At 43.1% G+C, this 13,305-nt stretch overlaps 1 protein-coding gene across 1 annotated transcript in view; it reads right to left on the reverse strand.

Annotated features, from left to right (window-relative positions):
* The window catches only part of SCN8A (sodium voltage-gated channel alpha subunit 8), a 156,138-nt gene that overhangs the window by 41,692 nt on the left and 101,141 nt on the right, over positions 1–13,305 (reverse strand). The window contains exons 14-19 of the mRNA XM_058433740.1: positions 12,576–12,749; positions 9,239–9,595; positions 5,935–6,405; positions 5,285–5,402; positions 4,583–4,737; positions 1,067–1,240 (exon numbers count right to left, since the gene is read on the reverse strand). Coding sequence (XP_058289723.1) covers positions 1,067–1,240; positions 4,583–4,737; positions 5,285–5,402; positions 5,935–6,405; positions 9,239–9,595; positions 12,576–12,749 — 1,449 coding nt within the window. The remainder of the gene's footprint in view (positions 1–1,066; positions 1,241–4,582; positions 4,738–5,284; positions 5,403–5,934; positions 6,406–9,238; positions 9,596–12,575; positions 12,750–13,305) is intronic.

Here is a 13,305-nt window from a genome sequence, read left to right on the forward strand (position 1 = left end):
ATTGCAGACAATGTATTGGAAAAGAAATCCATTTATAGAGCAGAAATCATGGCTCAGTGTTGGGCACCTGCCATCGGAGACATTTCTATGCTGCTCTATCCTGGATCCCAGAGGTACTACTCTACAGGTAGTTCACCATGCAGCCAATGAAACCTGCATTCTACATGACCAGTCTAGTCTCCACCGTTCTACTTTCTTGGCACTTCACAGCCCTCAGAAGGAAGTAAATTTTCCACAGGCCCTGGTCCTACAAATCCCATTCATCCTTTCTTTAAAATGCTGATTTGGCTGAAAGAAAGAAGCTTTAGTTATTACATAGAATAAGAGAACAGTCATCATCCTTAGTAAAGCTGACAAGGGACAAGTGATGGTGGGGTGAGAAAGAGTTAGAGAGGATGTCACTTCCAACCTGGAAAAAACACAGGAGGTCATGGCCAGCAAACCTCGGAGATAGTCCTGGAACCTGGAGGAAAAAAGGATTTCTCAAGTTTCATGATCACTGTAGAATGGCAACGTGTGGGAAGAAGGGGGGACTTTATTTCAGTATGAACTCCCCTCGCTTAATAAACTGACTTGTTTGGATGAGTCTGGTATCAAGACTTGAGTTGGATGGAAGTGTTCATGGGAATGGTCAGCAGGAGAGACCACAGAGATCCCACTACCACCTTCGTCCCAGCAGCCCCCATTTCATTCTCTCACCCCTTCTCCCAGCCACAAAAAGAGGACATCTTGCTGGCCTGGGGCAAGAACGTTCCTGTCCCCAGCCTAGTAACAAGGGCCTTTAAGATCAGTGATTCCACTTCTCCTAATCTCTGAATCTAAGTTAAGCCAAACCCACCAGACTTAAGAGTTGGTTGGTTAGTTCCCCTGGAGCAAACGCAGGGACTTCAGAGTTCCCCTCCCTAAAATGAAGATCTGAGTGCTATGAAAGGAACTTTACCCACACCTACATCTACATCTTGATCTATAACCTGGGCCCAGGGCAGCTACTGCCATCAGAAAAAGACAGACCCCTGTTTCTGTGTTCCTGCTGGAAGGGGTGGGAAACAAAAAGCAAGACACCTACAGCCACAATGAGGAAGTCCAGCCAACACCAGGCATTGGTGAAGAACTTGACGAAGCCATAGGCTGTCCACTTGAGCAACATCTCCAGGATGAAGATATAGGTGAAGACTTTGTCAGCATATTCCAGGATGGTGCGGATGGTCTTTCTCTGCTCAATGTAGATGTCCTCGAAGGCCTAAAAGAGAGGCAGCAGCTGCCTATGACAGTGCCTAAAGGCAAGCAGGCCACAGGGAGCACTGCTATCCTCAGGGAGCCCTCCCACGTGGGCTGGCCTATCATCAGCTCCCTGTCTCCTTCGCTTTACTCCCCCACTACACAGGCTTTTTATTTTTTAACAGGTTTATTGAGATACAATCCACGAATCATAAAATTCAGCCATTTAAAATGCCTTTTAGTATATTCAGAGTTGTGCTTCCATCACCACAATCAATTTTAGGACATTTTCATTACCTCCAAAAGAACCCCCACACCCTTTAGCAATCACCCCCTAAACCCCCAACCCCCTAGCCCTACGCAACCACTCACCTACTTTCTCTCTCTAGATTTTCCTTCTTACGGCTGAGTAATAGTCCAATATATGGATATACCACATTTTGTTTATCCTTCATCAGCTGATGGACATGTGTGTTGTTTCTATTGTGAACAATGCTGCTGTGAACATCTGTGTATGGGTTTTTATGTAGACATGTTTTTATTCTCTAGGGCATATGTCCAGGAATGGAACTGTCTGATTTTTTGAGGAACTGCCAAACTGTTTTCCAAAGTGGTTGCATCATTTCACATTCCTACCAGAAGCATATGAGTGTTCCAATTTCTCCACATCCTCACCAACACTATATATAAAAGACATGACAAAATCTTTCCTCCTTTTAGTCCCTTGACACCACAGTATGGGTGGAGGGTCATATGGGTGGGAGATACTCAGGTGAAGAAAATCTTATCACTATTTCTTTGGCATTCATGAATGGGATAATCCCTTATACGGTGGTGTGAGCATTCCCATCTGCAGAGTGGTGGACCACACAGGTATGGTGCCAAGGGGAGGGAATTCCTAAAGCACAGGACAACCTGTGGAGGTGGGAGGAAGTCCTCTGTGATACAATGGGAAGCGCCTGCTCTGAACAGCTCCGGGAGAATAGAATTGGGTTGTCTGCAGCCTCACCTTCCAAAATGGAGGCACATGGGTATCAGGTGCTCCACTTTCTTTTTTTTTTTTGGAGACAGAGTCTTGCTCAGTTGCCCAGGCTGGAGTGCAGTGGTGTGATCTAGGCTCACTGCAACCTCTGCCTCCTGGGTTCACGCCATTCTCCTGCCTCAGCCTCCCACGTAGTTGGGACTACAGGCGCCCGCCACCACACCCGGCTAATTTTTTTGTATTTTTAGTAGAGACGGGGTTTCACCATGTTAGCCAGGATGGTCTCGATCTCCTGACCTCGTGATTCGCCCGCCTCAGCCTCCCAAAGTGCTGGGATTACAGGCGTTAGCCACCGCGCCCAGCTCCACTTTCATCAACAGGCAGTGGGGGGACAGGGGTCATGGGTTCCACAGTCCTACTCAGGGTCTCAGTGCAAATAAATCCCCTTTGCTCAATCAAAAAGGCAACAGCTTCCATGTCAGGTTTCCCCTTAAACCCATCTGTTAGAAATCCCTTCTATAATTCAAGGTATTTGAGATGCCCAAGACTGATCTCATGTCACTGAGGGCCCTAATCCCCACTCTCTTTAGTCCCATTGTAACCACGTTCTAGTTTCTTCTTGGACATTTTAGCTGTGGCTTCATTTTGTTATTCTTTTCTTTTTTTTTTTTTTGAGATGGAGTTTCGCTCTTGTTGCCCAGGCTGGAGTGCAATGGTACAATCTCGGCACACTGCAACCTCCGCTTCCCAGGTTCAAGCAATTCTCCTGCCTCAGCCTCCCGAGTAGCTGGGATTACAGGCATGCAACACCATGCCCAGCTAATTTTGTATTTTTAGTAGAGACATGGTTTCTCCATATTGGTCTGGCTGGTCTCGAACTCCCAACCTCAGGTGATCCGCACGTCTTGGCCTCCTAAAGTGCTGGGATTAAGGCGTGAGCCACTGCACCTGGCCACTTTGTTATTCTTAAATCTCATGCCTACTGTTGCACAGGGTCTGCAGGTACTGAACCAAATATCCTTTGCCTAATCATTAAGACAAATAAAAACTGTTAAAGGTGAGCAGTAAAGAAAGTTCAAAACCTTTAGTTCACTACTGCTTTATTCTTTTTTGTAGAGATGGGAAAGAGAAGAGCCAAACAATGGGTCATACTGTTTAGATTTTTGTTTACTAGATTTGAAGAATAACAATGAGAACAATAATAAAACGCCTTTCTCCAATCACTCGGCTTAGTCTGATCCTCTCTTTTCTTAAGGGCAGAGACCATGCTGTCATCTCGGGGGCCTCGGAGGCACCTCAGGAAGTGTTGTGTGAATGCTCGTTGATGCAACAAATGGCCCAGGGGCAGGCGGGGCAGTCTGGCTCCCCTTCACTCAGATCAGTGGCTACCAAGCCATCTTTTTTGCCTCCTACTTTAATCCTGACACCTTCCTGTGTAAACCTTCCCCTCACTTCCCATGGTCCCTTTCATGAAAGCTGTCTTCTTCACCCTTGGGCTTGTCTTTAATACGCACTGCTGCCTCTCTCAGCTTTTCTTATTCTCCTGCCTCACAAATCAGTGAAACTTCCCAAGTCACTGTCAAAATCTTTAACACTGAATTGGGGGTTTCTCCCTTGTTATGTTTTTTTTTGCTTCCAGATCAAGCTTTGATTCCACACCTACATGAATGTGCCCACCTTCTTTAAATACACTTCAACATTATGCATTCTGCACCTTTCCCTTAAGGAAAGTGTGTACTGTCTCTGGTCCCTGCTGTCCTCAAAACTATTCAACCAGCAAGCAGCTCCCTCACACCACACCCTGTCCAGGTCTCCTCAGTTATAACCCAGCTAAAAATAAAAGCAAATGCCAAGATAATTAGTCTCAGCAGTGGAGGGGCCTGTGTGTTCAGGACTTGTATGTTTCACTGATTAATAAGCACTTAGGACAATGTGAATATAAATAACCTTTGTACCAGAGATCTGACTCTAAACATTTGCTAATGCCACGTGTTCTCTAAATCCAGTAGGCTGTGAAGGGACAGTGAGTGGAGGAATAACACCTCCCTCCCATCCTGGGTAACCGAAAAGCAAAGAATCAAGAGATTTGGGGCATTAGGTAAGAGAGGGAAAGTTCATTTTAGGGGCTGCTAAGGATGGGGCAAACCAGGCAGTGGGGACACATGAGAGGAATAGTGCTAAGAGGATCACAGTGTGAGCAAGTATAGATTCTAATCCCACAGGCTCAAAGTAGCAGCCTAAAGCACTTTAACAGATCATCATTCTCGGGACCACAGCCCATCTGTTTTCAGAGCCACTGGGCTTTGGCCTCAGCCTTTTCCCACTGGCTTCTCTACACCCTTCCCCAGCCAATCCCTCCTCACACTCTCCCCTGGACCTCACCAGGGCGCCACTGCTCAGCAGAATCATGAAGATGATGAAGGTCTCAAACCAGTTGTGCTCCACGATGAGGAAGCAGGTTTTCCTCAGGATCCACCAGGACTTGCCTAGCCCTTCCTCGATGTTGACCTGGCAGCACTTGAACCGCTGGACACAACCTGGCACCAGCGGGAGAGGCAGGTCAGACCGTGGAAACGTGCCCCGCCCAGACCTGCCCTCTCCTCCATCTCCCAGGCCCTGCCAGGTGCTGCCCCACCACACAGCCAGGAGGACAGTGGCTGAATCAGAATGTCTGATTCAGAAATGGAGAGGGTGGCAGGGCTGGGGCTATGCTGCAAAGGCTAATGGGGCAAGGCCCTCTGGAGTCAAGAAGATGTCCTCCTAAGGTAAGAAACAGCGAGAGGGAGCAGAAAAGGGTAGTCAGGAGGCAGGCACAGCCATGACAGAACAGGACATTCTAATGGAAATTTTCGGGCTGATGCCAAGAGAAAATGGACAATGAAAAGTGTGAGAATAGAAACTTGTTATATACTCGTCAGATACAAATAGGGGAAAAATCTAAGTTTCCTTCAAAATGGTGGGGTGGGGAGCAAAGTTCTTGAAAATAGCCACTGAGCTGCCCCTCGCCCACCACTAGCCCTGGCACAACTGTGTCTGTGAGCAACATGAGTATCCCAAGCCCATCCCCTCCTCATCCCCTTTCACCTTCTGTGAAGCAGGCATCTGGATCCAAGTATTCCTCAGGCTGTTCCACAGGGACCTCTTCTACTTCTGGTTTGATATCAATGGTACTTCCTTCAGAGGAGCTGGTGTCATCTAGTTTCTAGACACGCAAGGAAAAGGGAGATCAGGCAGCTCTGCGGCAACATGCCCACTCCACACTGAGAACTCTGCCTCTAGTGGGGATGAGGCGCCAGCTCTGACTCTTCTCTAGAATTCTTACTACAACTCGCGATAAGCAAAGCATATCCACGGGCCCTCAAAACTTCTGTCCAGATGGGATATAACATCAAAACCTACCCACGGACGACAATGACCCACCCAAAGCTAAATGCAGCTATAGGTTGGTTTCAGGGCTATAACTCAGATGAATGACAGGGAAGTACTCGAGGGCTTATCCCAGCCTCTGACCCAGATGATCCAGAAGTGACAGAGGTGGGTCCAGGATCATCTTAGGATTCCACCTCACTTAGGAAAGGCCTAGAATGATACTGGGAGGGTGGAATTAGTTCTCCAAGTAAATTGGTTATTCCAGAATCTCTCTACCAAGCCCATAGCTGAACCAGTCCCCAAGGCTGAGAGCACCCTGTTTGTTCTCACACAGGATCAAGGCTGTTTCTAGGCTGGGACCTTACATCTTTGCTGCCTTCAGGATCCGACTCGCTGCTAACATCCTCTGTGTTGAGGTTCTCAAAGTCAGACTCGCCCACAGCAATGGGTACCCGCACAGTCAAGTTGGGGTTGTTGATGAAGGACATGTGGTCCTCATCAATGATGTACTTCTCCACGCTGCTGCCAATGCCGCTGGTTGTGCCATTGCCATTCTTCTGGAAGTCGCCATTCCGGTGGATGTCTGCACCGGTGTGATTGGCGATACAGTTGGCCTTCTTTTCATACAACTCATCCAGAGGCTTCACCTCATCGGCCTCACGCTGCTTAAAGTGGGCCTGCATGAAGGCGTGCACCTTTAGTTTGGTCCAGGCCACACCCTTCTTGATACGGATCACTGAGATCTGGAGGTTGTTCATTTCCCCGTCGTCATCTGTGGCAGCCAGGTTGTCTGCACTGAAGGAGCTCAGGAGCAAGGCCAGAAACAGGTTCAGCACCTATGCCAGTAGCATTGGAAAAAAGGAACAAATGTAGAAAAGTTATCCACCGAACTCAGGGTTGCAAACTGGAAGCCAACGGACTTCACGTGACAGACTCAAAGAGGCTCTGTTGTGTTGTGTTTGGCCCACGTAGTATTTTAATGCTCATGTTACCAGGTGGGAATGTGTTTGGTTTTGGTTGTAATACAAGGAGTTTAGCACCTCTTTTCTTGGGTCTTTTATAGTTTTACATACATATATATGTACCCGAAAATATATTACTTCTCTTATAATCAGAAAAAACGAAGGCTGTATCCATTTTGGAAGGACATTTCCCCAAAATAAAAAGGTGAATATACATTATTGGGGAGCGTCACAAAGTGCATAGATGCCACGTATTCATGAGCAGAGTTCTTAGAGGACCCACATCAGAAAAAAAAATTAGGCTTGAAGTGCCATCCTTTCACACAAAAAAACCAAGAAGGTAGAACTGAAACACACTTCATGTCATCATATTTTAAGAACAAATTTTGTTTTTCTAACATTTATAAAAATAAAATTGCTTTAGCAAGACAGTGATGGTGACTTTTATATTCTTTTGCATAGCCAAATGGCAAGCCATCAGATACAAGTTTATTTATTTTTGTTTTAATCTCCTATTTTACTACATTGAACATTAAGATTAATTAATTTATTTTTATTAAGACTTACTTTTTAGGAGTGGGAGAGGTGCTCACTTCTTGATTTACACTTGGTCCTTACTTTGTCATACTTGGGAAGAAGAGTAAGGCATACATTTTAGGAGGAGATAACAGTCATGTGCAGAGTGGGAGGGTGGAAACAATAAATGAACTATAAGTGTTTGGATTATCTGCACCATTTGTAGAGTTAAAAAGGAATATGGTTGGTAAAATGCGGGTGAGTTGGAGAGGGCTTTGAAGGCCAGGCTGAGGGATCTGAATTTTATTTAATTAGATCCACTACTGGTTCTTGAGTAAAGGAGTCACAGATGATGACGGAGATTTGAAAAAGTCATTCAGACTAACTACATACAGAGGGGAAGGGCAGAAGTTAGGAGGCTGTTACATGCATGCATTGATAAGGGTCTGGATTAGGCTACAGAAATCCCAAATCTTAGCATGCATTAGAATCTCAGGGAGTGAGGGGTGTGGATGTTTGTTAAAAATATTTCCTTAGCCTACTCTAAAGATATCTGGATTCAGTAGACTTGGTATAGAGCCTGGGACTTGGCCTTTTTTTGTGAGTGAAATTTGTGTAATTATGATGCAGGTGGTCTTGAGACCACGTTTTTATAAAGTACTGAATGAATTATAGAAATGCAAAGGAAGGGGCAGATCTTAGATACTATGAAGAAAGATATCCACAGAAATACTATGAAGAAAGATGCATTTAAGACACATCAGATATTTGCTGGGAGTGGAAAGAAAAGAGACAGAAAATACTCCAAAGTTATAGGTTCCTAGAAACTAGATGGGCAGAAGGACTACTGAGCAAAGGGGAACCTGAAAAGTGTCATCAGGGGGTAGTGGTAACAGCTAATTTTTGTCAAGTGCTCAGGTATCTGGAGACAGCCATGGGGAGATGTCTTTGAGACAAATAAGAACGGAGAGTGAAGAAAGCCTGGCAAAGTCAGGGCTTGGGAATGTTGATCATGCTACATACCGGGAAGCCATTGTTACAGTCACTGAAGTAGTGAGAAGACTAGAGGGATTAGGACTGAGGGAAAGGTGGCTGGAAGTGGAGAACAGAAGAAATTAAACATTACAGTAGCGATTTTTTTGTAGGTCAAATGGAAGAACAGAATAGCTGTAGCTGGTTTGGAGGCTGATGAGTAGGAGCCTTTTACTGTCATGCTTCTCTATGGCAGAAAAAGGAAGAGAACTCATGTGGATGAGCGTGTAAGGGACAGATAAGCTTGTCTTCTTCCAGTTCTCTTTGCCCTACACTTGCAGGTGGGATTAGGGGCCTGATCTGTAAGATAGTCCTTTCTCAAATTTTTGTACTTTTGAGTCACACAAGGATCTTGTTAAAAATGTAGATTCTGATTCAGTAGTTCTGATTTGGGGCCTAGAATTCTGCATTTCTAACACACTCTCAAGTGATCTTGTTGCTGCTAGTCCTCAGATCACACTTTAAGAAACAAGGTGTTAAGATCTGTTGGTGACTCTTCTAAAGACAGAGGTAGAAGAGAGCAGGTGGACAGATCAAAGTAAAGCAATAAAGTGATTTGTCATTTATATAAATTAAATAAAACTCTAAGACGGTTTAGAGCAGTGGCTCTCAATGGAGGGCAATTTTGCCCCCCGGGGACATCTGGCAATGTCTGGAGACATTTTTGGTTGTCACAGCTCTGAGGATGCTACTGGTATCTAGTGGGTAGAGGCCAGGAGGGATGCTGCCGAATCCTACAATGCACAGGACAGTCCACAACAAAGAATTATTCAGCCCAAGATGTCAATAGCACCAAAGATGAGAAATTGTGATTAAGAAAAAGGAAGGCTTCTGTAGGCGAACGGGCACAGACTTTGAAGTCTAGGTTCAAATATAAGCTCTATATTTATTTGGGAAAGTCACTTAATTTTGCTGAGTTTGCTTTCCTAACTCTAGGAAAAGGGTTGACAAGTTGTGGGGGTCATGACTAAGCAGGCACTCTGTAAGTATCTGTCTCCTCTCCTTCATTTGTACCTTAGGGTTTCTGGGCCAGGAAAGAATAAAAATCAACAAACATGACGGGTAGTAGAAGCACTAAGCAGTAGAAGGACTTGGGCTTCCGGGCCAAGGGTAGAATATTCAGGGTGTAGAACGAAAATATCTACAAATTAGTACTAACCACCAAGTTGCCAATCACCATGACCATCATAAAGACAATGAGGCACATGGCCTGGCCTGCCACTTCCATGCAGTCCCACATGGTCTCAATCCACTCCCCGCACAACACTCGAAAGACAATGAGGAAGGAATGGAAAAAGTCATGCATATGCCAGCGAGGGAGTTCACAGTCCTGGTTGATCTTGCAGACACACTCTTTGTAGCTTTTTCCAAAGAGTTGCATCCCCACCACGGCAAAGATGAAGACAATAATGGCCAGCACCAGTGTCAGGTTGCCCAGGGCACCCACTGAATTTCCAATGATCTTGATGAGCATGTTCAGGGTGGGCCAGGATTTGGCCAATTTGAAGACTCGGAGCTAAGGAAAAAAAAAACCCAAACAAAAAAATAAATGATACTCAATCAATTTTCTCACCACATGGCTAAAATAAAAACATAAAATTAGTAAGATCAGATTAAATATGTTGAGCACCCTTGGAAAATTCCCAGGACTTTCTAACAGTGTCTCAGACTAAATGAGGAGAAGCTGAGACATAAATAAGGGAAAACTGATTAATTTCAGAGTAGCTGAAAAAATTGTAACTAGAAACCAGGAATACTGCCTTAGTCCCGTACTTTAGATCTGAGTCAATCTGCTTTTTGAAAACCCACACATGAACATATCCCTTTCCTACTAATTTTCCTTTGACTTCTCACAGGACAAGTGAAAGAAAACGTGATTTGTAGGAAACCAAAAGACTAGCATGGGAAGGACAGTTTTAAAAAAAATCTATCTCCTTAAAAAAGCAAACATTAAAAAATTCTAAATATCTACTTTGCTTGCCAATAAATAATCAATGGCTGATTAAAAAAAAACCGTTGTGATATGCTTGGAATAACTTGAAGGAAAAGCACAACTCACAAACGGGGGCAGTTCCACATACATCAGTCATCTTATGAAAAGAGGCTATACTGGCCAGGTGCAGTGGCTCATGCCTGTAATCCTAGCATCTGGGAGGCTGAGGTAGGTGGATCACTTGAGGCCAGGAGCTCGAGACCAGCCTGGCCAACATGGTGAAATGCCGTCTCTAATAAAAAATACAAAAATTAACCAAGTGTGGTGGTGCAGGCCTGTAATCCCAGCTACTTGGGAGGCTGAGGCATGAGAATCGTTTGAACCTGGGAGGTGGAGGTTGAGGTGAGCCGAGATCATGCCATTGCACTTCAACCTGGGCAGCAGAATGAGACTATCTCTAAGAAAAACAAAAAAAAAAGAAAAGAGCCTATACTGTTATTCAGAGGACAGAACTTTTAGTACCTGTCAATCATGAAATATCTGTATTCTGTAATAAATAATTACAAGATCTTGGCTAACAGCCTGTTATTTATTTATTTATTTATTTATTTATTTTTGAGACAGAGTCTCACTCTGTCGCCCAGGCTGGTGTGCAGCGACGTGATCTCGGCTCACTACAACCTCCGCCTCCTGGGTTCAAGTGATTCTCCTGCCTCAGCCTCCCAAGTAGCTGGTATTACAGGCATGCAACACCACGCCCGGCTAATTTTTGTATTTTTAGTAGAGATGGGGTTTCACTATGTTGGCCAAGCTGGTCTCAAATTCCTGACCTCAAGTGATGTGCCCACCCTGGCCTCCTGAAGTGCTGGGATTACAGGTGTGAGCCACTGAGTCTGGCCCAGCCTGAGAATTATAATGCGTAAAGGCTATGGCAGTGTGGCCAATAAAATTGTAATTACGAGATCATCATTAGATGTCATAAGCTAACAAATAACTAACATAGAATGTAATAGGAATTTTGGTAGAAGGCAACAGCACACTTTGAACTTTTTCTTTAATTGAAAAGTTGTCTTATCAGAGAGTTAAAGATTTACCAGGTGTTACCCTATATGCATACATCTGGGCCACTCATATTGTTTTCAACTGAGTGGCTTTTTAATTTATTAAGAATATAAGTTCTAAGGCTACTCTCAATCCTTTCTTTTGTCACTTAGATAATAACTATTCTCAAAAAAGTCCACTGTGGACTGGATCCTAACCAAAGGGTAGTAAACAGAGGTTTCAGAAATTTGGCAGTTATTTGTGACTTTGACTGAGTGAAATCTCTATTTTACAAATAGTTCCACTTTTTCCAATTCTCTTTCTTAGAACTGCTGAATATCTCAATGAAGAAACCTTAAACCTTCTCAGTTGCAAGTGCTTATTTTCCCAATAGGGAGTGAAAAACCTGAGCCAATTCTAATGCCAGGGAAGCAGTAGTGACCTTTGTCTGAGTGGGATACCCCCAGGGTAACTCAGTTTCTCAGAGGAGTTAATCAGGATATCACGCTTATGTTTACAGACAGCTGTTTTGAAGATACCATTAACTATTCTTTCAGAGTCATTTTAGTAACTTAAACACTAACTTCTTCAAATACATTAATACGAACTCCTTTTTAGCTAATGATATGGAAAATAAAGCCAATGTTCAACAACTAATTTCAGTATAATACAGATGCTCCTTGACTTATGATGGGGTTATGTCCCAATAAACCCATTGTAAGTTGAAACTGCTGTAAGTAAAAAAAAGCATTTAATATACATAACCTACTGAACATCACATCTTAGCCTAGCCTACCTTAAACATGCTCTGAACACTTACATTCGCCTACAGTTGGCCAAAATCATGTAACACAAAGCCCATTTTATAATAAAGTATTGAATATCTCATGTAATTTATTGAATACTATACTGAAAGTGAAAAACAGGATGGTTGTATGGGTATTCAAAGTGTGGTTTCTACTGAATGTGCATTGCTTTTTTTGCAGAATGTAAAGCTGAAAAATTGTAAGTTGAGCCATCATAAGTTGGGGACCATCTGTATTAAAAAACATTTTATTCTCATTTTTTGGAAGGGCCACCATGATAGAAGAAATGAAGAAAGTCATCTTTGAACAAGGAGAAATTCTTGCCATTTCAAGGAGATGTTCGGATAAAAAAAATAGATTCACTAGCAAACCCAAATTAGACCTCACACTGGGCCTTGGGGGAGTTCATTTTCTTCATCTAGTATCTTGGGTCTTATTTTTCACTTATCATCTTAGACATCTCTTAGATTAAGCAGCATTTTCTAAAGAGCATCTTAAAATTGATTTCTGTTTGCTTATTGATTTTTAACAACTAACTTCCATATCAGGTATTTTAGGAAAGTTTTCAGTATTTTAGTAGCTAAGCCAAATAACTGGAATTGGGAGTAAAATACAGCTAATATATATTTTTAAATCATCAAATTAATTTATGCAGAACTCTTTCTAGTAGCTGCAAGATAGGAAACGTTAAAAGAAATTGGAGAAACATGGAATACCAATCGGAAAGATCGCAGCACTGAAAGCCCCTCCACGTCTGCTAGACTCAGTTCCATTAAACTGAGGGAGACAATAAATCCGTCAAAAATGTTCCAACCTTCTTGGAAATAATAGTAGGGATCCATGGCTATGAGCTTCAGGAACATTTCCGCTGTGAAAATTCCAGTGAAAACCTAAATAGGGGGATGCAGGGGGTAAGAAAAATAAATAGTAGAAAGAGAATGCCTTTATCATTATTTTTGAATACAACATGTCCAAGAAACCTCAAGAGTTAACTTTAGTTAAATTCTGCATCTGAAGATATCAATACCTGGATGTCTCATGAGAACCCCACCTGACGCAGGAAAATCTTCTTTTCCTCCTGAATGAAGTCCCCGGCCCCAAAGTTCCCATCTTTGTCGCCAGAACCACTCAATTTAAACTGTTCAAGAGTGCAGTTGAGAAAATATGCTAAGCAATGGCAATATTACACAAGGCGACTCCTTTCAAAGGGTCAGCAGTCATTTTGAATGTATATAATACTTGTGATGTTTGCTTAAAAAAACACTCGCGTTATAATTAGATTAGAAAAATAAAGTATTAATGCTAATTTGACATTATATCTTACCAAACCTAGACATTTGCCGCAAGGTGTAAAAGCATACAATATTGCCAAAATGTGCAAAATATAGCAAATAATATCTATAATCTCACCACCTTGCATACAACTATCATTTTTATGTATTCTCT

This window comes from Hylobates moloch, unplaced genomic scaffold (genome assembly GCF_009828535.3).
Source record: "Hylobates moloch isolate HMO894 unplaced genomic scaffold, HMol_V3 SCAFFOLD_22, whole genome shotgun sequence".
NCBI lineage: Eukaryota > Metazoa > Chordata > Mammalia > Primates > Hylobatidae > Hylobates > Hylobates moloch.